At 41.6% G+C, this 26,470-nt stretch overlaps 2 protein-coding genes across 3 annotated transcripts in view; one reads left to right on the plus strand and one right to left on the minus strand.

The window, feature by feature from the left end:
• On the plus strand, window positions 1-18,211 carry polq (polymerase (DNA directed), theta). The gene is made up of 35 exons (XM_013275718.2): window positions 1-294; window positions 429-528; window positions 606-1,069; window positions 1,162-1,391; window positions 2,025-2,201; window positions 2,407-2,537; window positions 2,640-2,796; window positions 3,133-3,244; window positions 3,346-3,547; window positions 3,624-3,765; window positions 3,932-4,078; window positions 4,361-4,573; window positions 4,677-4,819; window positions 5,024-5,213; window positions 5,496-5,638; window positions 5,831-6,024; window positions 6,376-6,500; window positions 7,003-7,246; window positions 8,031-9,534; window positions 9,618-11,229; window positions 11,395-11,535; window positions 11,625-11,827; window positions 12,342-12,549; window positions 12,627-12,820; window positions 12,929-13,057; window positions 13,194-13,368; window positions 13,482-13,605; window positions 14,330-14,430; window positions 14,557-14,639; window positions 14,717-14,818; window positions 14,903-15,014; window positions 15,698-15,822; window positions 15,905-16,040; window positions 16,155-16,261; window positions 16,338-18,211. The coding sequence occupies exons 1-35, from the start codon at window positions 227-229 to the stop codon at window positions 16,449-16,451; spliced, it is 8,352 nt and encodes a 2,783-aa protein (XP_013131172.1). The 5' UTR covers window positions 1-226; the 3' UTR covers window positions 16,452-18,211.
• Window positions 16,788-26,470, minus strand: part of uba6 (ubiquitin like modifier activating enzyme 6) — an 11,806-nt gene continuing 2,123 nt past the window's right edge. For both annotated transcript variants that reach the window (XM_025907745.1, XM_003452204.4), the window contains exons 6-32: window positions 25,822-25,933; window positions 25,195-25,275; window positions 24,970-25,092; window positions 24,669-24,792; window positions 24,344-24,447; window positions 24,160-24,222; window positions 23,694-23,770; window positions 23,506-23,572; window positions 23,231-23,374; window positions 22,943-23,089; window positions 22,783-22,863; window positions 22,617-22,694; window positions 22,346-22,527; window positions 22,032-22,137; window positions 21,847-21,936; window positions 21,651-21,731; window positions 21,420-21,548; window positions 21,271-21,322; window positions 21,085-21,148; window positions 20,937-21,006; window positions 20,782-20,853; window positions 20,552-20,675; window positions 20,209-20,402; window positions 19,910-20,037; window positions 19,266-19,353; window positions 19,049-19,143; window positions 16,788-18,712 (exon numbers count right to left, since the gene is read on the minus strand). In XM_025907745.1, coding sequence (XP_025763530.1) covers window positions 18,571-18,712; window positions 19,049-19,143; window positions 19,266-19,353; window positions 19,910-20,037; window positions 20,209-20,402; window positions 20,552-20,675; window positions 20,782-20,853; window positions 20,937-21,006; window positions 21,085-21,148; window positions 21,271-21,322; window positions 21,420-21,548; window positions 21,651-21,731; window positions 21,847-21,936; window positions 22,032-22,137; window positions 22,346-22,527; window positions 22,617-22,694; window positions 22,783-22,863; window positions 22,943-23,089; window positions 23,231-23,374; window positions 23,506-23,572; window positions 23,694-23,770; window positions 24,160-24,222; window positions 24,344-24,447; window positions 24,669-24,792; window positions 24,970-25,092; window positions 25,195-25,275; window positions 25,822-25,933 — 2,818 coding nt within the window. In that variant the 3' untranslated portion in view covers window positions 16,788-18,570. The remainder of the gene's footprint in view (window positions 18,713-19,048; window positions 19,144-19,265; window positions 19,354-19,909; window positions 20,038-20,208; window positions 20,403-20,551; window positions 20,676-20,781; window positions 20,854-20,936; window positions 21,007-21,084; window positions 21,149-21,270; window positions 21,323-21,419; window positions 21,549-21,650; window positions 21,732-21,846; window positions 21,937-22,031; window positions 22,138-22,345; window positions 22,528-22,616; window positions 22,695-22,782; window positions 22,864-22,942; window positions 23,090-23,230; window positions 23,375-23,505; window positions 23,573-23,693; window positions 23,771-24,159; window positions 24,223-24,343; window positions 24,448-24,668; window positions 24,793-24,969; window positions 25,093-25,194; window positions 25,276-25,821; window positions 25,934-26,470) is intronic.

The following is a 26,470-nucleotide window of genomic DNA, read 5'->3' on the forward strand; positions in this document are numbered from 1 at the left end:
TGGCGCTCCGGCGGTCTTTTTGATTTGAGATTTGTTTATCAAACTAAAGTTTTGTTATTGTTTCTTTTTAACTACTAAAATAATTACTTAAGAGTTGGCTATTGCTTTCTTTTGTTTTGTAAACATCAAATTGAGTTTATAAGCCTGTGTCGAGGGTAAATTTATGTCATGTTAATTCACATCCATTTACTCGGGCGTTCACTAAAACCTCTGCAGTTTGTTCAGCATGAACACCTCGGGTCCTCAGAAAAAGAGGAGCTACATGGGACAGCACCAGGTCAAAAAGAAAACAAGGCGAGTAACCTGTTTCACTTCATTTATCTGCAATGACATTTATGAACAGTCAGCTGTTGCTTGGAGACACCAATATTAATATAATCGCCAGTCGTACGTGTTGTAGTAATGAATGTACTTATTTCTGCGCACAGCTTCCAAGCTCATGATGAGCCACCAAACGGAGACAGACAGAAAACAAGCCTGTCAGACAAAACAAACGGATCACAGAACAGCAACAAAGACAACCGCACGGTGAGTGTGACAGCTTATTTTACTCTCTCTTTCCTTCTTTGATTCAAATAAATCATAAGTATTGTTTTTTGTCTTAGAACGGAGGAGCTGTGTTTCTGCTGGGAGAGTCCACTTTAGCTCTCAGTGAAGAGGTCCTGCAGGCGCTAGACGCTGTGGAGCCCGCAGTAAACAGACGTGCCCCGGAAAGACCATCATCAGCATCAACTCCCTTTGCCCCTTTACACCCCCTTGCACTAGTTGCACAAAATGAAAATGAGAGAGATTTGGTGCAGGTCAGAGATGGAGCATCTTTTCACCCCTCAGACAAAGGATCCCACAGACACCCTTGCTCTCTGGATGGAGTCTGTGAGCCTAGAGGGGATAGCAAGCGAGCCAGATGGAGAGCTGACTGCAAAGAGCTTGCTCAAAAGCTTCTCTTCAGTGAGGACTCAGAGGAAGTGGAACATCCACAGAGCACTACTTCAAAGCTTGCTTCTGCCTGTGTCAACGTTGTAGCTTGCCAGAACACACAAAACAGTCAGAAAGCAGGCAGATCCAGCATGTGTGTTTTAACTTTTCTAGCTTTTGTATTATTTCTTTAATGTCCTCCTGAACTGCTTCTGTCAACATATTCTCTCTTGCTCCGTTCCACAGCCAGAAGCTTGTGTCTAAAAGAAAGAGTTCTCCTTTTAACGAAGACAAAAGTGGGTCAAGTAAGAAAGGTCATCTATCCAGGGACTACATCTTGTTCAGCCCCACCCGTCTTGCGGCAGCTATGAAGAGGGCCAAACTCCAGCGATCGTTACAGAATCAGTCTGCTTCTGTGCTCACAGTCCCCAGCGGCTTAGAGCTCAGTACTCTCAGTGACACGTTGCCTCATCCAGGTAAAGTACACCAGGCACTGACATAAAACCGTCGAGCTAGATAAACCATTCAGCTGGCTGCTGGACAAAACACGGAAGAACTATTGTTTGTGTTACTGCATACAGCTCAGGAATGTTCACAGAAATAATCAAGGTTGTAAAATTTGATATGATAAGTAAACCCTCTTCAGAACATGGTTTCAATATCAACGTTCATAGCATACATATCATAGCAACATTTCCAAGCTGCTTCCCCTTAGATGAGAAATGAGGTAGGGGATTTTGTTTGTGTAGCACCAATCACCAACAAAGCAGTTAAAACTTTTTTACATAAGACAAGGAAAGGCATGAAGACAAGAAGAAAAAGGCCCAAATAAAATAAAGTTGCCTCATATTGAATATAATCAAAGACAGTGGTGTGATCAGTGAACACAGTTTTGAGGCCCTGCAGCAGGTGCCTATTTTATCCTTTTAGTAAACCAGTTTTGCAACTTGTATGAATGGCTTTCCTGTTCATGTGTGCCCAGATTTGGACTGTTTCATTAAACTGCATTTATATTTGACATGTGTGTGACATGATCACATATCTGTTTTAAACAAAGCATTGAAGATTTTGATTCAATACCATGTGTAATACCTTGTGTCCTACTGTAGGTCCTGCCTTGTGTGCTCCTCCTGACCAAGCTGAAAAGCTGTTGCTTTCCAGCTGGGGCTTACCAAAACCTGTGCTGGATCGATACCAGAAACATGGAGTGACTCGGATGTTTGAGTGGCAGGCACAGTGCCTTGCTGTTGGACAGGTGCTGCGGGGAGGTAACCTGGTGTATTCTGGTAAGAATCTCACCATTTTATTTCTTTATTCTCTCCTCTATGATCTCAAACTGCCCTCTTTAAGGTTAAAGGTTTCTAAAGTGGGTCTTGGGGAGAGAGGAGGAAAAAGGCATATCAGTTGGGAAAATGTTTTCAATTATTATTATTATTATTGTTGTTGTTGTTATTATTATTATTATTATTGTTGTTGTTTTTTTTATTTCAGCCCCTACTAGTGCTGGAAAAACTCTGGTGTCAGAGCTGTTGATGTTAAAGCGTGTGTTGGAGACAAAAAGAAAAGCTCTCTTCATCCTGCCATTTGTCTCTGTTGCAAAAGAGAAGATGCATTACCTTCAGGTGCGCGAGCAGTGAACAGAGAAATTCATGCATATGGTTATGGACAAAGTGTTTTCTGTGTATATGTCTCAGTCTAACACATTTGTGTATCTTATCTTGTAGAGCATATTTGAAGAGGCAGGAGTTCGGGTGGAGGGGTACATGGGCAGCACCTCTGCTGCTGGAGGGTTCACAGCTCTGGATGTTGCTGTTTGCACCATTGAAAAAGCCAACTCTCTTATTAACAGACTTATTGAAGAGAATAGTATGACTCTTCTAGGTAATATATTTGTTATAGCTGCTAGTACTGAAACAGTTGAACTATTGTGTCGTCAGTTGACGGTCATGTCAAACATTTGCTTAACTGCAGCTTTTCAAGTTTAAGAAGTTCCTTCTTTTCTCACTTTTATCAGTGTAAACCAAACACCTTTGGGTTATTTGTAGGTATTTTATAAACTGAAATCAAAGAAGTAATTTAACAAAGTCAATACACTACAGTAAATTACTAAATACAGAAATACTAAATTCTAAAAGATATTATTGCTTTGCAGTCCTAATTGTTTTCATTCATTGATATAATTTATAGAAAATGAGTTTGTTATTTTTGTGCTTCAAGGTATGGTGGTAGTAGATGAGCTGCATATGGTTGGAGATTCTGGAAGAGGATACCTGCTGGAATTGCTCTTAACTAAAATCCGCTACATTGCACAGAAGCAGAACAGCACAGGGTCTGTGCCATTTATTTTTATTTTTTGCCTGACCTTTTCTGAATGTGCAGTCTTTAAAAATCATACTCCTCTGCCAAAAGTGTTAATTAGTCTTTCTGCAGGTCTCTTTCTGAGGGCATTCAAATAATCGGTATGAGTGCCACTTTGCCAAACCTCTCGCTCCTGGCTAGCTGGTTAGGTGCAGAGCTGTACCAGACAGACTATAGACCTGTACCCCTGCAGGAGCACCTCAAGGTGGGCTGCAACATCTATGACCAGAGCCTCTCTGTGGTCCGACATTTTACCCCTGCACTCCACGTTAAGGTAACTGAGTAAAGTCCAGAGATGAGACGTAGTTTGTCATGAATAGTAGTATATTAACAGATTCTTTCCGTCATAGGGTGATGATGACCACGTAGTGAGCTTGTGCTATGAGACAGTGAGAGAGGGCCACTGCGTGCTGCTATTCTGCCCTTCAAAGAACTGGTGTGAGAAACTGGCAGATACTATCGCGAGAGAGTTTTACAACCTCAGACATGCTGGTTTGTGAAGTTTAAATACATATTTCAGAATGAGATAGAACAATAGCCTGTTTTTGCAGCATGTTATGATATGCACATTCAGTTTTTTAATGAATTTATTATATTTGAGTCATAGAATTTTATCTAAAATTTTATGGTGTGGTATGTTTGGTATGTTTTTTCTCAGAGCGTCAGAGCGAAGCTGAGCCTCAGCCAGTGCGTCTGGATCAGGAGGGACTAGTAGATGTAATAGCTCAATTAAGACGAACTCCAGCTGGTTTGGACCCCATCCTGCAGCGCACTGTGCCATGGGGCGTGGCCTTCCACCATGCTGGTGAACACATTTATGCAATCCTTTTAACCACAGCTGAGTCTAGACCACTGGATCTTAAACCTTTTCTAGCATGCCCCACTTTGTAAAATAATTTGATGGCCCCACATTCAACAACTTTTGTCAATAATTCCTTATATCGTTATATTAAATCAACTTAGTTTAATTTCTTATTGGTCACCTGGTTGGTCCCCCATTGGGGCCTGCAGTTTGAGAACCATTGTTCTAGACTAAATGCAATATTTTTTTTAGTATGTATATATGAGTTAATGTTTGACTCTGCAGGATTAACATTTGATGAACGTGACGTATTGGAGGGAGCTTTTCGCCAGGGCATGATCAGAGTCCTGGCTGCCACCTCGACCCTCTCATCAGGGGTTAATCTCCCAGCGCGCAGAGTCATCATTCGAACTCCCACATTCAACGGTCACTTGCTGGACCCGCTCACATACAAACAGATGGCAGGACGAGCAGGGAGAAAAGGAATTGACACTACAGGTGTGGGAAGTCTTTCATGAATGAATGAAGTTTATTTTGTTTGCAAAATTGAATGAAAATTAGAGGTTTTTTTGTGTTTTATCATTTTGTCCTTTCCTTCCAGGTGAAAGTGTGCTGGTGTGTAAGGAGGCAGAGCGTCAGAAAGGTATCACTCTGCTTAAAGGTGCTCTTCAGCCAATCAGCAGCTGCCTGGTGAGAAGAGAGGGTGAAGGTGTTACCACTAGCATGCTACGAGCCATCCTGGAGGTATGATTATTATTCAAACTGGTAGAAATAGTAACAAGTTATGCTTAAAGTAGATTATTTCCTTCTTTTATAACAGCTATTGGACTAGTTTAACTGATGTACGGTCAATGTACTTTACCTAACCTCACAGTGACTAAACCAGCAGCTGCGTCAAGATGTCTGTAATTGTTTTGTCTTCCTTATTCCCGTCATTCTGACACACAGATAATCGTTGGAGGCGTAGCCAGCACTCCACAAGATGTGAGATTGTATGCTTCATGCTCACTTCTGGCTGCCAGCATGAAATGTCACGGCAAAAAAGTCTCCAAAGAAGAGACCAGTAAAGGTTCTATTGAGACCTGTGTTGAATGGTTGATGGAGAATGAATTTATTAACATTCAAAAAGATGGACAAGGTAATGCCACAGTTTTGATAATATTCTGGAGTATTCATCCTTCCCCCTTTCATATCACTGCTAAACTGGTGCATGATGAATAGGCCTTCAATAATATTATGTTCTGGTAGAAACATATATTTCAAATAGTTGTTTTCAAGATTTAAAAAAAATTGTTTTCACAGTTAATTGATAAAAGACTAATTTCACTGTGATTCCTTTACTTTCTTTGATCCTAGTATCATTTTCTTATCAGATTTTCAGTGAATTATATGCTCTCTGTCCATGTCTTTGCATACCCAGATGAGCGGTACTGTCCAACTCAACTTGGCGCCGCCACCCTTTCTTCCTCCCTATCTCCTCCTGAGGCTCTAGGAATATTTGCAGACCTGCAGCGGGCCATGAAGGGCTTTGTCCTGGAAAATGATTTGCACATTTTGTACCTGGTACATATATTAAAACTTGCTGGAACATTTTCTGTTGGCTACCTCTTAAGGTTGTTGATACATGCCTAATGGTGCTTAAATCCTAACTTTCTTATAGGTAACAAAAATATTTTGAGAGGACACCTCTCTTAAAATTCCACACTGCTCCTCCAAATCTAAATATTTGAAATACTGTGTCCAAATTCTCCTCAGATCACTCCACTGTACGCAGAGTGGACCACCATAGATTGGTATCAGTTCTTCTGTCTGTGGGAGCAGCTGTCATCATCGATGAAGAGAGTAGCAGAACTGGTTGGCGTCCAGGAAGGCTTTTTGGCACGATCTGTGAGCGGGAAACTTGTTGCCAAGACAGAAAAGCAGCACAGACAAATGGCTATTCATAAACGGTAAAGCACATTTATTATAGTTTCAAAGTAATGTGTATAACATATACTTGCTGAATATCCTTTACATTTAGTTTTCAGTTCACGTTTTCAGAACCTCAAACTGCTGCAAACCTTGAAATGTTATTGATGAATCAGGGTTTAGTACTGGATTGCATTATATTGTTCATTGTGTGCATAGTGATTCACACCATTGCGGCCCTTGTTTAAAAGCTGACTCATATGAGAAGCACGGGGAAAAAAACCCAACCCCAAAACAAATAAAGGATATATTTCATTACTGGAAAAGGTATATTCTTTTGTTTGACTGAATGCTTTGTAATTCCCATCTTCTTTTCTTTCACTTGCTCTCAGGTTTTTCACAACTCTTGTACTGCAGGATCTGGTGAATGAGGTGCCTTTGGGAACCGTTGCAAACAAATACAACTGCAGTCGTGGCCAGTTACAGTCTCTCCAGCAGTCCGCTTCCACATATGCAGGTAGATACTTACGAGATTAAGAAAAGTTGTTCCAGTGCCTCTGGAGGCTTGAGCGTAAAGCTTTTCTGAGGCTTGCAGCAGAGAAAACGTTACACTTTAGAATATGCACCCTTTCAATTTGTGACAAAACTTTACCTTTAAACAGAACATTAACAAGAATATGAACTCAATACAAGAGGCAGGAACACTTCTGAGTGGTAGATATGCAGGAGAGACTTATCTCCACTACAACTTAAATGTGTTTCTGCACCTATATACATAACTTATAGACATGTATCCATCATTCATAGATGTCCATGTTTTTCAGTCAGGTTAGTATGAGATTTTCTAAGGTAATTCATGTTAACATATTTGGTCCCAGTGTGCCTCAGACGTTTCGCTGAGTCAGGATGGATCTAAATGCTGTTGAATCAGTGATCAGTGTAATCACAACAAGAAAAGAAAGAAAAACAGAACAAAAAGCAACATGTTGGTAACTAATCATGTAAATGTGTTCCCTCAGGTATGGTAACTGTGTTCTGCAAGCGTCTCGGCTGGCACAACATGGAACTGCTTTTATCCCAGTACCAGACCAGGTTGAGCTTTGGAGTCCAGAGGGAGCTGGTCGACCTGGTCAGAGTTTCCCTTCTGAATGCAACTCGAGCCAGAGCGCTCTACGCCCAAGGCCTCTGCACTGTCGCAGAGCTGGCCAGGGCCACCGTAGCTGATGTTGAGAAAGCCCTGCGGAATGCCATCCCATTTAAGAGGTAGGTGTGTATTTGTGTTAAAGATATGAAGTCCCTGATAGGTCACTGAAGAATGGCATTTATTTGGTTCTGCTGTCTAGGCAAATAATGGCATTGCTTTTGAAATTTTTAATCAGCGAATCTGATACATTTTTTCAAATGTGCTACATACTGCATAAAAGGGATTTAAGGATTAAATGGGAAAAAAGGGGGTGGGCGGAGCATCTTAGTGGTGCATAAGGCACATAAGACTGCTTCCATCAAGGCCAGTGCATTTTTCATTTTTTGGCAATTTTAAAGAAAGCGACCTGGGTCTGCAGAAATATTTATTGGGTTTTTCCTTTGCCTGTGCTCCATTTCTCAAGAACTGTGACCTGGTAAATGTTGCAGAACGATGCTGGAAAAACAGAGAAAAATAATATTGCCGAGATATTAATCAGTGTAATCTGAACTTGATTAATTTTTTTTATTAATAACTTTTAAAGTTAATGCAACTAAATAATCCTGATGCGCTTACAGGAGGAACATAATTATATGCACATCAGTCTAAAAAAAAAAAGGAATAACAATTGAACAACTGCACTTTGAATCAAACTAAAAAACAATTTAAACTACCAACCTTTAGGTCCAAGTCAGTCTCTCACAGATCAAAAGTTTTAGTTACCCCCTGTAAAGTAGCTAATGTGATAACAGGTGTGGTAAACCATCTAAACTCAAACTCAATTTCAAAAGGTATGCACTCAAGTTATAATCTCCTGAAAACTTTATAACCTATAACCAGTCTTGTACTGTCTGCCTTCATCAGCTCCAAGCGTGCAGTGGATGAGAGTGAAGTGGAGGCAGCTGAGAGACGAAGCCTCCGATGTGTCTGGGTGACCGGTGGACGGGCTCTCACAGAACAGGAGGCAGCTGTTGAGATAGTGTCTGAGGCAAGGCTCCTTCTTCAAGAAGACCTGGCCCAGTTAGGAATTCAGTGGGATCCTACAAGTCTTCCTCCTGGGGCTCCTGCTGTAAACAGCCCTGATGACCATCACTCTGGGGATTCAGACACCTCGTCCTCCTCGTGTCTCAGTGCACAAGAACCAGAGACAAACAATGATCATGGAGAAGAGATTAGGGAAGGCTTTAAAAGTGATGAAAAGATGTCTGAAGTGAAAATGGAGGGAAGGAACAGCAGGCAAAAAAGGGAAGCAGGCAAAGAGTTAGGAGTGATGGAATCAAAGAGAATATTGGAAGATCCCAGAAAGGAAGGCAGATCTGACCCAGGATTCGGGGAAGCAAACAGTGAAGTTAAAGTGGAAAGAAAAAATGAACCATCAAAAGCAGTGACAAAGAAATCAATAACAAATGCCGCAGAAAATCAAGGTGAAAACGCAGAGAACATAGGGTCAGAGCAGGAAGAGAAGGAGTGCCACAAAGCAAAGCGAAAAGAAAGAGACGCAGATGGAGTAAATCAGTCTGTTCCTGAACAGAGCCTAACACAGGAGTTGGCTGAGATTATATCTAGCCCCCTGCCTGTGCCTGCACCGGGACCACAGCCTCAGGCCTCACCTTCTCCAATACTGCTTCCACGTTTTAGAGCCCCAATATCACGGGCAGAACAACAGCAAACTGTTTCCACAAGGACAGTGAAAGGAGACTGCACCACAGGGCTTACTGTTTCACCTGTGCAGCCTGGTATACTGAAGAGAGCCTTAAGAAAAGTCCTGCACTCCATACAGACTGACAAAAGTCTGCAAGATAACGTTGAGACCGCAGAAACGTCACACTCGAAACCTGCAATAGTTTCTTCAGTCAAAAATTCAGCTCCTTCAGGTCAGCTGCTAGTAACTATTCCTGCCCCTCGCCCTATGCACGAAACCCCTCCTCGTACTTCTGCACCTACAAATCCAGACTCATTAAACTCTCCCCTCTCTGACTCCTCTGCCGCTGTTCCTGAGGCCAAGCGAAGACGGATGGATGGCAGAGAGAAGTTTTCATCTCCTGAGCTCTACGGAGGAGATAAGACAGATGATGAAATTGAGGGGGATGTTAAAATGGGAGAAGAGAGTTTTGGTGACAGCTTTGAACTGGACACTCAGACAGAGAGAATCATTGTTCAACAGACAGATGAGGAGGTCAGATGTATGGATCAGGCAGCTGAAACAAAAAAGAGAAGAGAAGATAAATTGTTGGAAGTAGCTGCAGGTCTGGAGGAAAATGGACATGAAAGAACAAATGGACTTAAAGGGCCAGACAGAGCACACCCCAGCTTCAATATTTCTCTCACAGATAGCCAGATGGAGCTCATCCTCAATACCAGCCATCAGGTAAGAGACTGGAAACATATATTATGCTAGAATTGTGTGAATATGATCTTCTTTATAAATACTTGTTGGTTCCTTTTTCAAAGATTTCCCCTGAGCCAGGAGGTGGTGATAACATGGATAAAGATGAAAATGAAGGTGCATTTAATGATGAGGCCCCGGATCCTAATCAGACCTCTTCTGTGAGTCTTAACAGAAGCAGTAGCTTCCTTTTTGACAGCTTATATCACAGCCCTCTGCTGGCAGATCTGAGCCCACACCAGATCCCTGACCAATCAGATGAGGAGGAATCTATAAGCCAGGAGGTGAAAGGAAAGCGTGCTTCATCGACCCAGGAGAGACGACGCAGTGAGCTTCTTGCCAACCAGGAAGCAGAGAAGCAAGAGGCTATCCAATGGGGCGAGTCTTTCTTTAACCTGTCAGAGTGGGGTGACTCGCTGCTGATCGGTGAACACTATCTGGAAAGGCAGAGTTTGTTCAGACAAGCAGACGGTACTGAACAAGAGCATGAGCAAGTGAACCCAGAAGAGAATGTTCTGTGTGAAGGACAGCCCTGCCAGATGCAGCCACAACTCACTACTACACCTCAAAATGAACATGATGAGAAAAATCGAGGTCATCTAAAAAACATTAAACAACGTAGCACACAAGAAAGTGTTAAACCAGGAGGGAGACAGGAAATAGGTATTGAAGATGTTGAAAATGCAAAACATGTAGAGACTAAAGGAGAAGAGAGGGAAAACAAAAAGAAAATGGATGCCATATTGTCACATAATGCAGTTTTTAAACAACCCTTTCTGCAAAATGCTCCAGAGAGTGCATTTGATTGTAGCCCTGGTTTACAAGAGATCTTTGACCGCTGGCCTAGCATGTCTGACCAGCCCTTGCAAAACACAACAGAAGGCCTCACAGTCATTCAAACGCACGCTGCTGCTGCTGCAAACACAGCTGGTGCTCCACTGATACCAGAGTCCTCGAAGCAAGCAGGCAAAAAGAGGGAGAAGTTACAGCAATCTGCTGCTTCAAGTAACTCTCAAGAAGGACGACCTATAAGAAGTGACAGTGAAAATTTACTAGAAAGACCAGGATCTGCTGGTGACCTCATTCCCCCAACTCAGGAAACACCACCTGTTACACCGAGAGTAAAGCTGACCACCTCGTCCATCCAGTCGCCACTGAACCAGTCGACTCCGTCAAGTCGCTTTCAAAAAAAATTGGCAATTGCAAAATGTCCTAAAACTCCCACAGGAAACCATAATCTTCGATCAGTAGTTTCTGCTTCTGACAATAAGAGTCTAGAATCAACAACTGATCACCACCAAAAATGTGGACAGGAACCACAGACGCTACCGAACCCTGAACTAACAACTGTTCTGCAGTCAAATTTGAAAACCACATCCACCAGCGAGACCCTCTTCCCTCCCCGACACTCTGCTCCTCCATCCTCCCCACAGCCACAGCCTCCCTCTGATACAGAGTCACCTGTGTTTCACGAAAGCTTCACACTTCAGCTGTCCCAGGATGCATCTGTCTGTTCTAGCAACTCCGGGACTTTCTCCATCATAGACGTGGCAAGCGACAGGCGCCTCTTTGAAACGTTCATTAAAGAGTGGAAAACAAAACAGCACTACTCTCTGGCTTTGGCCTGTGAAAGGACAGAGCAGCCTGAGGGGGAAATAGGAGGGAAACAAAACAGAGGTAACTGAAGAGTCATTTAGGGTGAAGCAGTTCCAAGGCACTCCATATATTTGCATCATCTGACAAGATTTCTTTAGCACCTGTATTTTTTTTCTCGTTAGCATAAACACCACTAAATTAGCCTGTGATGAGATCAGTGACTTCATCCATTTATTTTCTGTGCAGGGTCAGAATCTCAGCACAGGCTGAACACGCCTGATGGATTTCCATTAAGGAACAGCGAAGGGCTTGTTCTGATTGGATTGTCTGTATGCTGGGGAGGAAGAGACGCATACTATGTATCTCTGCAGCAAGAGCAGAGCAAAGGTAGTGATCGAAAAATACATGCAGGTCGATGTTATCAGCTCGCTCTTTAACAGTGTTTTCTCAGTTGACCTTGTTTGCGTTTCCCTTAGGCCTGAGCTCCAGTCTGGCCCCTCCTCCACTGGATAATGACTTGCCAGTAAATGAGAGGCTGGAGCAGGTGAAAGCTTGTCTGAGCAGCCAATCAGCTGGTCATGAAGTGCGTGCGGTAGTTGTATATGACATCATACAGGTGTACAAGACGCTTGTACTGAGCTGTGGAATCAGCTTGGAAGGAAACTGTGAAGACCCAAAGGTGAGAAAACAGAAAAACACTGAAGTCACGTGTGCAACCTGAAACTTCTCCATTCAAGTGCAGTTCATATTAGACTTTCATTTTGATCTCAACCTGTAAGGTTTTGTGATTGCACCTTGGTAATATGTAAGGCTGACACCTTGAGACTTTTTGTATTTATTATAAACGATAAGAGACGATCCATCCATCCATCCAGCTCCTACTGCTTATCCGGGGTCGGATCGTGGGGGCAGCAGTATGAGCAGAAAAGCCCAGACTTCTCTCTCATTTCGGACACATCTTCCAGCTCATCCAGGGGGATATCAAGTCTTTTCCAAGTCAGCTGAGAGATACAATCTCTGCTTATACTTATCAACATATTTTCTCAGCAATATATAAAAATAAATGTCCATTTTGTCTCAGATACCCTAATAACATTACAGGTTTATGTCAATAAATACAGCTGCCTTGCTTGGAGGGAAAAAACTGATAAAGAAAATAAATGTCATGCTGAAGTTGTGAATATCTATCACAGGTTGCGTGTTGGCTGCTGGACCCTGGCAGTGAGGAGAGGACTTTACCCAACATGGTCACTGTCTACTGTCCAGAAGAGTTACCGCTGCTGGACGGACTTGGAAATGCACATTCACACTGTTCCCGTGTTAGGGCGGCAACCACAAGCGTGCTCATACACGCCGTCATGAACCATCTGACCGGCATGCTAGAGAAAGAGGGCACACTGGGTATAGAGACTCACACTCCATGTGTTCAGAAATATGTGTTTAGACATTTGTTTAACAATAATGTACATATATGTCAGATTTCTTCAGGAGCATAGAGATGCCTTCCCAGGTTTGTTTGGCCCTGCTGGAACTGAACGGAGTCGGCTTCAGTGTTGAAGAGTGTGAGCGACAAAAACACGTCATGCAAGCCAAACTGTCTGCGCTGGAATCTGAAGCTTACGCTTTGGCTGGACACAGCTTCTCCCTCACCTGCGTCGATGACATTGCACAGGTCAGACACTTCTTCTCGATCCCGGCTACGTTTTTGAGTAAAATTGCCAATTAGTCTGCGCAAAGCGTAAGACTTCTGAACTTGTGTGTGCTCACATGTACGCCACAGGTGTTGTTCTTAGAACTCCACCTACCTCCAAATGGTGATGTAGGTGGATCAAAAAGTAAGAAAACCCTGGGATACACGAGGAGGGCAGGTGGCAGAGTGCGACTTGGGAAACAGTTCAGCACCACGAAGGTGAAGCAATTTCGCATTTCACCAAATTAATGTTGCTGCTGCACCTAATTGCTGTCAGGAAACTTATTTATTATATTATAAAACTGTAAATCATTATTTTGGCTTCGTAACTCTTAACATTTATTTCTCGAAGCAGGATGTTCTGGAGAAACTTCGCCCGCTGCACACGTTGCCAGGTGTAATTCTGGAGTGGAGACGCATCACTAACGCCTTGACTAAAGTGGTCTTCCCTCTGCAGAGGGAAAAACGATACCACCCCACACTGGAGATGGACAGGATATACCCCATCGCTCAAACACACACAGCCACAGGTAAAACACAAACACCAGCACACGAAGACTTCTGAGATTTCACTGCTGTCAAATACATTTTCCCTTTAGGTTAAATATGAAGCCTGCAGTGACTCGGCTCATTCTGTCCTCAGGTAGAGTGAGTTTCACCGAGCCAAACATACAGAACGTCCCCAAAGACTTTGAGATTCACATGCCCACCATGGTGGGTGAGAGCCCACCTTCACAAGATGGCTGTTACAGGACGACCAAAGCAGGGTAAGGTTAAACTTGATCAAAGTGTTTTGTTTTTAAAAGGGGAATTCATCAAGTTTTAATTATATAAATATGGGCTTTGTTTTTTTTTAATTTAGCATTTTCTATGTTACAAAGAAACAAATAGGGAATAGAAAGAAACGAACAAGAGGTCATGAGATGCAAAGACAGTCAATAAAAAGAAAATTAAAAAAATGAAAAAGGCAACTGTATATGTAAGTGAGAAAATACGCTTCTCACTAAATAAATTCAGTTTCAGATTTTCTTTAGAAATGAAGTTGGCAGCTGTTACTGTAGGCCTGACTGCAATTTTTAAATTTATTTTACAGTACATGTAACTGTGTTAAAAATATGTGTTAAAATATGTAGTTTGTTTTATTTGCCTCCCTTTAAATGTGGCATATTACTTAATAATAACCTGTAAAGTATTTTTCAGTGGAAAAAGTCAATAAATTAAATGAAAAGTTAATTTGCACTGTGCTCATCTTGTTTATTATGCTGAATGTTCTGTTCATATTCATACGTCTGTCTATGAAGTAGAAGTAGAAATAGGCCAACAACAGAGTAATAGTATTACACCCCTAAAATAATGCAAAATGTCCATTTTTACATTGGATTAATGTGGGTGACAGGTTTTTCCAAAACTAACTGCTTTAAAAGTTAAGTAGCTAGGAGTGATGCAGCAGGGCGGACTTGCTATAATGATTTTCTTACACTGTTGTTACAGAAAGAGGAGACGCTCTGTGGTATCTTCAGTCGCAGCTGGAACTTCAGAACAAGGCCCTGCCTTCTCTGTTAGCATGAGACATGCTTTCATTCCTTTTTCAGGTTAATATAATAATTCTCTAATAATAATACTGGTACATCCACGTATAGTTCATATAGATGAGTGGTCACCTATCCTTCCTGTAGCTTTGCATCAGGCGCTTCTATAAGCTTTGTACTGTTGTGTAGGTGGAATGATATTAGCAGCTGATTACTCCCAGCTGGAGTTGAGAGTGCTAGCCCATCTTTCAAAGGATCAGCGTCTCCTGCAGGTCAGTGAAATTTAAATCTGGTTAATGGAAAGAAAACAATATGTAAACTCAAATTGTGAACTTTGCATGTTCACCAGGTGCTGAATGGTGGAGCAGATGTGTTTCGCTGCATTGCGGCTGAGTGGAAGAGTGTCGAGCCGGAGTCAGTGAATGACAGCCTCAGACAACAGGCAAAACAGGTACAACTAGGCTGGAAAGGGTAGACAGAAAGGACATGCACACATGCAAGATCACCAGGGGAGTACATGCTTCTGTGTTTGCAGATTTGCTATGGCATCATCTACGGGATGGGAGCAAAGTCTTTGGGGGAGCAAATGGGAGTGGATGAGAATGATGCAGCATGCTACATTGAGAGTTTCAAAGCCAGATACAAAGGTATACACTGGGGCTTCCCCACTACACATATCTCAATATTAGTAATATCACTAATATTAGCCGTGTATTTCCGGTTGTTGCCACAGTGTCTCTTACACCCACGCAGATTGCTGCACACATGCATAATGTAGCTGTTCCCATGTGACTTTTTCTTCATCCAATTTGAGTCCTTCTGAAAGACGCACGCATATTCTCTGCACTGTTCTGCATCACACTATACTAAAAAACACAAATTCTGCATATGGGACAATCCAGTTCACGGGATGTGCTGCAGTATATAGGTTGGAATATTGAGGGGTTTGTAGCTACAATGAGATAACAGGGAAAAAAATAAAGACATTAAATGGAAATTATGTGCCTTTACTTGAAATAAGAGACACAAGATCGAGAATGTTTGTTTGTTTGGTTGTTTTTTTTTGGTAGTATGTGAAATGTTTTTTCTAATCTTATCAGTGTTGTGAAGATTAGACTCATGTAAGTGTAAACTTCTTAACGTCGTTCAGTTATTATCAGTACTAAAACAAGCTGAGGAGCATAATAAGACCAAGAGTTGGATTAATAATCCAGTATAGCAGACCATGGTCAATTGTAGAGGGGGCTTGAACCACCGACAGGTTTGCTTTAAACTGCTTAAACTTACTTCTACATTCTCATTTTAAAACATTTTCTTTCTGACATTTCAGGGATCAATGCTTTTCTTAAACAGACTGTGAGGAACTGTATAAAGGACGGCTATGTCCAGACACTGATGGGTCGCAGAAGATATCTACCTGGAATAACCAGCAGCAACGCACACATCAAAGCTCACGTGAGCACGAGTTCTTTGTCAGAATTTAGATGTGAAGCAGGTCATTTAAAACTCATGCTTTTTTCACCTTTTCCTTGCTTAGGCAGAGCGGCAGGCAGTGAACACAACCGTACAGGGCTCTGCAGCTGATATTGTTAAACTTGCCACTGTCAACATCCAGAAACGGCTACAAAATACGTATCCTGCAGCTCCTCCGTCTCACCAGCACACAAATTCAGGTGACCTGAACATAAATTCTTTTTTTTTTTTTTGCATTAATGCAACATGCAGGGAGCGATAACCCCTGCATCATGTTTAAGGCTGTAAATTAATCACGTCTGTAATCTCGTCAGTCCGTAATCATCGCAGAGCTGGAAGATCTCAACTCAGAGGAGCTTACTTCATCCTGCAGCTGCATGATGAACTCATCTACGAAGCCACAGAAGAAGACCTCATACAGGTACATACAGGAATTACTGTTTGGGTTGCACACAGCTGTATGAAGTGTCTCTCACACGAACCTCTGCTTCTGTCAGGTCGCACAGATAGTCAAGAGAGAGATGGAATCAGCAGTGAAACTCTATGTGAAGTTAAAGGCCAAAGTCAAAGTGGGACCCAGCTGGGGGAACCTGCAGGACCTCGATATATGAAATGTTACAGTTTGATATTTAAACCAGACACAATGCACTTTTCCTCAGTTATTAATGTGTAGATACTGTGTTATGTTTTTAATCACTACAGTGGCAAAGATGAAATGTAACAGTCACACTATGAGATCTGAATGAACTTTTGAATTTATAATTTAATTTCCCAAGGTACTGTATCAAATTGTATTTTTAGTTTAAAAAACAAAACAAAACCTCAGTTACATGTAATATTTTCTCTCTATAAATATCTGATGTAATAAATTCAAATCATAGTGTCTGTATTTGTTGTAAAGTTTGACTTCGAAGAACGAGTCAGCAGCTTCAATTTTGAAGACATCCTGAAATCTCACATTTTATTGGACCACTGGTTGAGCTCGTCTGTCACAAGAACATACATCAGTATCTGTCATTAACACTGCTTTGTTTTAAAATGATGAATTCACTGCACAAGAAGTGTTGTCAATATGGGTAGACATCTGCTGTAGAAAGGAAATTTCACCACCTCTGGTTTTGAGCAGAGAAACAAAGGAACGCTGAGGAAGCATCTCGTTGTGGTGTTCAGCCAGAAGGTCCAAGACAGATGATAAGATGCAACTTAATCTTCAAGACAAAGTTCAATTTAACTGATTCCATTCAAATCTACACTGACGTTAATGCCACTGTAGGCACTACAGATCGAAAGCCTTCTTTTTAACCTGGAACTTAATGAAAGGGAGAATTGTAAACCTGGAGAAAGACTTTCTGGATGACTACTATTCATTATTGATTATTTAACCAGTGCACCATTACTCAGAGCTCATCAATACAGGCTCAGTCTGACCCCCCCCAAAAAGGCATAACAAGTAAATAAATACATGTCACAGACATTCATGAACAAATACAACAAATCATGAACAGCAAAGATTTTCTTTTAAAACAAATGTGTTATAACACAGGAGTGTGACCCCAGATGTTTAATGTCTGTCAAAATAAGGCTTTTCTATGTGTGAAACAGTCATTAAACTCACGCCAGTTTTTGTATTGTTAATGAAGAACATCTTGTTTGCTCAAACTAATGTCAGTGCAGTCATTACTCAAGTATTTATTAAGGTAGGTAAGACTAACGGCTACAATTAATTTTAATTTTTTTTTAACCCATTTTTTGTTTTTAAGTGCACCACACACTGACTGTCATTTTACACCCGAATGACTGCAGAACAACTTCAGCTTAACCTTTAAGTGAAACACAGCTTGTGTGTTGCTCTCAAATGCTGGGTGATATCCATGCCCTGTGTTTTAAACATGTTTTATAATGAGGCAGTCAAAGTGATGGGAAAAAAAAAAGAAAAAAAAAAAAAAACAATCTGCAGACAAAATGATAATCACTATCTTTGGTGGTTTTGCCATTGTTCACTTAACTTGTCGCACCTTAAAATTATACAACAAATTTTGATTCTTTTATTTTATTTCTATAGAGGGAGACAGAAAATAATTGGCAAATTTGTGGTTGGCAATATTCTCAAAGAACTCAGAGGACGAAGATGTTGCGAAGCCTACCAACTGCTTGTCTTTATTGTGCCAAAAGTTTAACTCACAAAAAAAAAAAAGTCAAACACAAGAACTGAATGGGTCTGTGTGTTGGGAGTTTAAAGATTCCTGTAAACACAGATTTCAGTCAGACTCGTTGCCACAAACAGAAAAAAAAAGGGTTAATAATCAATTAAGGCATCGACACAGCCAGAGCTGTGCATTTCACCACAGTAAAAAAAAAAAAAAAAAAAAAAGAAAAGAACAGAAAGTATATGTACACAGGTATAATTATAAGTGCTACTCCTTGTGTTCCACTGGCTAGATCTTAGGCAAGGGGAAAAAAAAACAACAACAACAACAAAAAACAAAACAAACAAACAAACAAAAAAAAAAACAAAAAAAAAAAAACCACACAGAACTGGGACCACAACTGGCCTTTCTTGCTCCATGAAGTACAAGAGGGGTTTGTGCTAAGGCAAGGAGTTTTGACTTTGTCAGGTAACATCCTGAGGGAAAACTCTTGGCCCATGCCTAAGCAAGTGGGGTGTAACAATTTACATAAAAGAAGGGAAATAAGGACACAAGAGGCTTAAGGATGACATTGAGGGAGGTGTCAGGGAGTCTCGCCATCGGGGCTGAAGTAGTACCTGACCGGAGGACCAGGGAGGTCCTCGTCTCCGTCCGCCTCTGGAGCAAATGACACAGTAAGGTCTACGTAGCGGCGGTCCACTGATGGCTTGATTAGTTTATGCATCCTGTGAAAAATCAGAGGCAAAGAGACGAATATATGCACTGTGAACATTTCAGCAAAAAAACAAAAACAAAACAACAACAACAAAAAAAACAACAAAACTTTGTAATGAGCATAAGTACAGGCACACACCTGGAAGTTCTGCTTAAGTTTAGACCAGGAAAACACTACGTAGGCAGTGTGAGGGAAGTGTGAGTGTCTCTGCTTTAATCTATTGTTAAAGAGTATCCACCCTCTCGATTCTGATGTGCCCTTAAGCAACACATTCATTGCCTACTCCACACTGTTTTTATAAAAAGAAAGAAAAAAAATAAGGAAAAGTTTGGAGGAAAACACATACGTCAATTTGAGCCTCTTGGAGTGTCCAGGCATAACAGGCACATAGAGCATCTTTACACCGTGGACGACCATAGTGGGTTCAATTCCATACTTTTCCTATAAATAACAAAACAGCCCATTAACAAACAAAATATTCTCAGTAACAACAAGAATCTGAGGAAGAATACAATAATCTGACAGCTGCAAATCACTGGATAATGGGAGTAAATGCTTGATACCCTGACAGCATTCATGAAGTCAGAGAGAGTGAAGTCCTCGTGGCCAAAGACAGTCCAGCAGTCCCAGATGGTGTAGTAGATGTTGTTCCTGGAAGAGATGCAATGGAGCTGTTACTACATGACATTATAATAATAACATGGTAAATGTAATTTCCCCATGGATGCTGTGATAGTGCCACAGTAAGTGGTCAGTAAGAGTGCGGGACTTGAAAATTTCAGTACACAGAATCCAAAAACAGCAACATCTTGTTGCAGAACAGTCCACTGGAAGCCGGAGCTTCATAGCATCAGTTAAAAATCTGAGATCCCCTTATTTCACAAGAGGTCACTGCTGTGGATGGATCTGCATATTTGGCACAGACATTTACTCCGGATGCAACTCTCCGAACCCTTCTTCCAGGCATTAGCACTGCACTGTCTTATGACCCCGTGAGGCTGGATTTGCGTTTCCCACTGGGATCTTTCGCGTGTGAGGCGAACATGTTAACAACTAAACCATGGAGCCACAACTGAGCTCATCATTGACTCAGGAGACACAAATCCCTTAGGAGGAGTTTCAGGAAGCGCATCCGGCATATTAAAATTAAAAGAAAAAAATAACGGTGACATGAAACGTGTAGAGCAAACGTGTATGATGGGTGTACCTGATGAGTGTCTGTTTGACTGCAGCAGGCTCAGTGAGAACGACTACAGGTATGGCCAAGTTAAAGAAGCAGTTTTTGTGTGATTCAAACCCGAAGCCTCCAACCACCTTGATCAACTCCAGCGCCACCTGAGTGCATCACATTAATACACAAGGTTACCATACCATTAAATCAACATTTTAAAAACATCTCTGTACATCCTATTCTTCAGTCAAAACATATAACCTAATGGATGATGAGCACTATCTGCTGGATGCAATCCTTAAAAACCACATGAGTATCTCAAGGTCTGTGCTCACCAAACCAGCCACTGCAGCTGTTGCCGTGGCAATGGCGGGGATTATCTTCCCAGCAATGCGTTTGGTCTTAAGTCTGTCAGCTGGCTCAATGGAGTACATGATGGCTCTGAGAGAGGATGCTGATGCGACAAAGTCCATGTGACCGTTGCTGTCATCATCCTTTTCAAACTGAAGTGGACTCATCCGTAACCGTTCTGCACAATTTACAGGACACACACTCCAATCGTTAATCACAAATGTAACACTCCAGCTTTCACATTTTCAATTTGTCAGTCAGCTTGTGTCTCCTTCAGACGAAAAAAAAAGGAAAAAAAGAAAAAGGATATGTTGAGTATTTGCATACCTGGTGTGACCCTGTCAGTAGCAATGGCCTGCTCCAAATGAGCGATGGCGTCCCTTTCCTCTTCACTGCTTAGAGGCATCTTTATCTGATCAGGCTTCTTTGCTGTCTCATCTGTTTCTATGCACTGGCAGAGACAGAGTCACATCAAAAAGATTAGGGTGGGGTTTTTTTTTGGGGGGGGGCCCACACTTGTTTGAAAGTCTAAAGTTCAGATCAACAGAACAGCTTACTTTTTCTGAGGGCCTGTACTCTGGAATCTTGACATCTGCGAGAATCCTGGTAATAGCCTCTTCAGAAAGATCCTGAAAAACACAATCACACAGTCAGTAAGTGATTACGTATGTGTATTTTTGAGAGAGCTTAGATTTAAATGCTTGCCACCCACCCTTTCTGAATAAGGGATGTTATAAATCCCTGCGAAGAGCCGGGCAGTGCTCACAATGAAAGCAAAGTGCCTGATGGGAACAGAGGAGAGTTTAAAAGCCAAGATCTGAGTATATTTGGCTTATCGGTTAGCAGAAGGGCATACTCACAAAGAGTCTTTCAAGTCAAATTCAAGAGGTGTTGGTGGTCTTTTTGGAGACTGCCAAAACAAACCTGAGGAATTGGGAGACTTTTCACTAAATACTTTAATTTTACATGCCATTTATACATTAGCTATACCTGTTAATTTGCTTGATAACTTGATTCTGGTTTCCATCTGATTATTTAACACTTACTTCCATCTTTTAACCTTGTGTCCAGTGGGAAAGAATGCAGCAGCTGTAGGGCCTACATGAAAACAGCAGTAAAGTGAAAAAACTGAAAAGAAATATCACATAATCGTAAACCACACAGCCCCTTTGATAGGAATGTGTATTTTCATTACCTTTCTCTTGAAATATTTCTCAAATTTCAGACGAGCAATAGCGACGCATTGGTCCCACTGAGTGGGCTGTCTGCTCAGCAGCTTTATGACCTGGAATGACCCTTCCAGACTTTCCCCTGCCTGCATCCTCTACACAGACAAACACACACAATCATCAAAGTTGTTTTTATTGATTAATCAGCTGCACTGCTGGGATGATTTTCAACAGTGAAAACTGCACTGGTGCCTTACCTGCAGCACCACCTCAGCCGAGGAATGGGTCTGCCAGAACGAGCTGTACATGGAGGGCTTGTGGACAAAGGCACTCTCAAACTAGAAAGCCAAAAATTTAAAAAATAAAATAAAAATTAGGAGGTACACTCAGACTTTCATAACAATAATTTGCAGTGTGGAAAAAGAATGCTGTTGGGTCTTTCAGCTGCCTGACCTTATCTCTGGCCCACTGGATGGTGTGCTCTATAACAGAAGGGAAAGATTTGAGAGTGCAGAATGGGATCTCCTCTTCTGGGGGGTCCCTCTGGGAGGCAAAGGAAAAGCGATTTTAGGTTGGTGATGGGACTGCACATGTCCAGCACAGAAAACCAATAACTTGAGCCTCTTCCTCAGACTCACATGGCTATTGTAAGACTCTGTCAAGTTTGGCACAATGATTTCGGTGTGCCCTTTAGTTCCCATGGTGCCAGAGTCTAGGAGAGGCCTCTGATTGGATACACAGCGGCTGAAAATACATAAATTGCAAAAACGAAAATTTTTTTAATGACAACAAATACTTTATCAAAATGAATCTACGAGATTCATGTCATGAGAATGGTAATCATGAGGACAGGGGTCACAATAATCACACATGGATTCTGCTTCACTGCGGTTCATTGAACATCGAATACTTAATGAAGTGAAGCTGTGATCGTCACAATGTCTTCACCAACCTGTCCACATATCTCCGTGCCTCTACGTTGTCCAGCGCAGTGACCACTAGGTTTAATGAAGAGTAGAATGAGTCATTGTAGATGTTCTCAGTAGCCGGACACACCTTGTTGAGGTGAGCTTCCACCTGTAGGTCTGGGTTAATATCACGAGTAGCCTCTGCTGCTGTGGTACTTTTCGGTTTCTAAAGCAGAGAGGAAACAGATGGCTTAAATGCAGCAATGCATCGATCAAGCCCGAGCCTGACTGGTGCAGAAATGCACGTCTATTCACCTGTATATGATGTGGCCTGAAGAGAAACTGCCTGTTGAGGTTAGACTTTTCTATGAGGTCTGGGTCTGTGATGCACACCTGAGAAGTTAAATATGCAAATGAAATTCCAGTAAACTTTTCACAGTGAGGTAAAACTTAGATAAATGCATAAAGAATAAATACCCACCTCCCCTGAGCTCTTGGCCAATCCAATCCCAAGCAGGGCAAAGTTTTTCAGCATCTCACAGCCTATTGCTCCACAGCCAACCTATAAAAGAATGTATTTTGGGGTAAACTAGCATAATTCAATAAAAACCTTAAACACATTGAGAACTTCTAAATCTTACCATAAAGACCCTTAGCTTGTGTAGTTGTAAACACAGTGAGTCACCAATGCAAGCTCGTAATCCATCATATCGATCACCCCTAGGGGAAAACTCCTCAGCAGAAAGAGGTTGAAGTGGCTTGACTACCTCAATAGCATCAAGATAAAACTAAAAATGTGATAAAACAAAAGAGAAGTTTAAAAAAAACAACAACAAAAAAAAAAACAGGATAATAAAACATTTTCTTTCAGGGTTGGAAAAAGGCTTACAGTGAGCTATAAAACCACAGCTTCAAATTTAGTGACCTACCCATTGCTGCAGGGGTGCAAACTTCCCTGTGATGGCCTTAAGAACTTCCTGACTGGCTAAACCTCCAACAGCTGCTGCTAATGGAGGGAGAATACCCCTCGCTGTCCTTGAAAGGCAGCGTACTAGCTCAGTATTTACAGAAGCCTGGGAGGAAGGAGTCACAGATGAGAGGAAAAGACAGCATAACGTTATCACACCAGCGTGCATACAGTCATCTGTCAGACAATGAGTGCCTGCCTTTGCAGTGATGAAATGAGGAAAACAGTAAAGCTCACTTTGCTCTTGAGAGCTGCATTCACTTCCTCAGTCAGCTTTAGTAAAACCTCAGCATCCTGTAAACACCTGATGACATCAAAGAAAAGGCGCTCTTCAGTGCTTAGCAATCATATTGTACAGAGAAAGCAGAGCAGAACATTAGACTGGAAGGTAAAAAGTACTGATCTGATATGGAAATTTTACTTACCCAGTGTTGGGGAGTCTACTGTGCTGCTCCTGGAAGGTGTCCAGTGCCAACATGCCAGCATGGATTTGAAGTGGGGCCTGAGAAGCAGATTTAAAACAGGACTGTGAAGAAATTGGCTTCTTAAACTCAAAGAAAAACAGGCATTTGTGAACTTGGCTAAGAAACACTGGGTCTACATTAGTTTAACCTGTTTTGCAACATCAATGTGAACTCGAGAAAGAAAGGGTATCTCTGCTCTGTACATGTGCATGTTTCTATTGTGTAAACGTGAAGGCAGTATGTTTAAGCATGTGGGATACTGTCAGGAGAACCAACTGTGTAGCAAGAGATCCATGGGAAAGTTTTGATCAGTTTCTAACCCACACTGTTCTCAGCCATGTGAGTCATGAAGCTGCAATAAAAACGATGTTTAAATGTCACACAATTCCCCTCTCTGTAGGATACAAGCTTCATAGTTTTCTCTTACCTCTGGTTTACTGAAGTCCGGAGTCAGGACCCGAGGGTCACACAGCTGTCGCTCTAATGTTTCCTGAAATAAATATTGTGAGTTATTGTGAGCATACACACAAGTGATGGTCATTTAAACATATCTGTATGTTTTTAAATCATAATTGGACGACACTGTTAAATATGAAAACTAGTCTACTTACAAATCTGTACATCTTAGGGGTTTTCACCATGACAAAGAAACCTCCATGTGTGTATGGTTGTAGCTGAGATGTGTCTCCTATTGCAAAGCTATGAGAAGAAAGGACTATAACCACACACACACACACACACACACACACACACACTATATTAATTTATATGAACATACATATAGAAAACAAGTCACCAAACATGACATTGCCAGATACATTTTTGCATTTGCGTCCAGCAAAATAAATAAAAACACCAGTTTGAGTTTGTACAAATAATAATATCTTGGAGACGCCGCTGTTATGCATTACAGTAATAAATTTGTAACCACAGTACCTGAAACCTGCCGAGAAGTGCCGTTGAGCTCCACCATGCCGCCGACCTCTCTGAAAACAACACTCTGCCCTGTCTGTAGGCCGTGGGGTTGGTTGTCCATGCAGGTTACCACCCCAGGATTATCCTGAAACAGTTTGCAGAAAAGTTCACCAAAGTTCACTCATTTACTGACTAAGCAGACAGAAGATTAACAGGCAAACTTTACTGCAAAGTGTATGTGTTGAATTTTTTGAAGAAAAGCTGGAACAATTTATTTATTTGTAATTTTTTATTTTTTGTGCGGTGTGGTCGGGGGGAATACCTGAGTGATACTTTGAATGAAAACCTCCTTGGGCTCCTCTCCTGTGGGATCGAACACCTCAAACTCTTCTCCAAAATCACAAAACACTCGTGCACAGATACCGTACACGTCACAGCTGATGAACTGAAGCAATACACACGCAACAGGTTTGGTTAATATTTACCCATCTGTGAGCTCTCACAGTGCAACTGTAATGCATAAGCACAACAAGGAGAGCAGACTTACTCTGATGGGGGGTTGTTGTGAGTGGCAGAACTCATTTACTCTCTTCTGTAGGCTCAATCTGGCCTCAGTCAAAATCACACACTAGAGGAGGAAGCAGAGCAGACACTAAACATTACCTGGAGTCCATAGCAGACTATGCAGTAGAGAAGAAAAGCAGTTACGTACAAGCATTTTATTTTAAATTGAATGCCAGTTGGTGGCCAAATACATGATCGCCATAAAAATGTCATCGACTTCTGCTGTGCGAAAGTTGTGAAGGGTTCATAACTGTGCAGCTATGAAATGCTGACCTTTAGGTTCAACATTCCTTCAGACCAGGGGAGAAACATAACTAGAACATCTGTAAGAGGCAGCTGTGAAGTGAATCACACTGCTGGGGTAGCTTCATGAGTTTTTATTGAGATTCAGAAATGTTTCTCTATGATGAAATCTTTCTATTGGAAACTCTTGTTAAGCCACATTGGTCTTCAGGGAAGGGGCGGGTGTCTTCATACTTCCCTACACCTCATATTTTTAATCACTAGGGGGTTTCTGAGGGCGTGGGAGCAACCTATAAAAAAAAAAAAATGTCTGTCCTATTACCAATGAGTTAGCTTACAACCCGGAGTCTGAAAGGTAATGACTTACCTGGTACCTTCTGAGAAAACCGAGATCAGTGTTGTCGTCAAGAGCAGAGGAAGACATGTCAACGTGGACATAAGGGTTCAACTCTGCAACGCGAGGGCACACTGCCTCCACCCTGTGGGAAAAACACAAGGGAGTGGGTAAACACGAGAGAGTATCTGAGTAAGGATGCACCAGTCTTAATGTTTATACCACATATCACTCTGATACCTACTCAGAGCTGTATTAGGTATGCACTGGTCAATCACAATTATATTCAGTTAAACTGAACTAAAGTGTCATTCTTTATTTAGCACATTATGAAACTAACAAGAAAGGATCGTCACTTTGGTGGCTTTTCACTGTTGCTATGTCAGCAAAATGTTTATAGCAGCAGTTTGTGACCTAATTATAATTCAACAGAAACCAAACAGTGGTCAGTTGAGCTGATCACAACAACAGACAATGGTGCTGTCCCTGTCAGTGTCACTATTTCTGTATTGTTGTGTAAACTTTACAACTGCACTTTGAGCAACTGAACAACTTGATTAGTGCAGTCCTTAATGATCTTGTGCAAGCAAGGAGGGTATGGTTAAACAGACATACACAGTAACAAAGGGGAGCAGCAATAGCTTAACTGTAACAATTCAATTTAATCACAGACCAAGATGAA

The sequence above is a fragment of the Oreochromis niloticus genome, linkage group LG6 (genome assembly GCF_001858045.2).
Source record: "Oreochromis niloticus isolate F11D_XX linkage group LG6, O_niloticus_UMD_NMBU, whole genome shotgun sequence".
NCBI lineage: Eukaryota > Metazoa > Chordata > Actinopteri > Cichliformes > Cichlidae > Oreochromis > Oreochromis niloticus.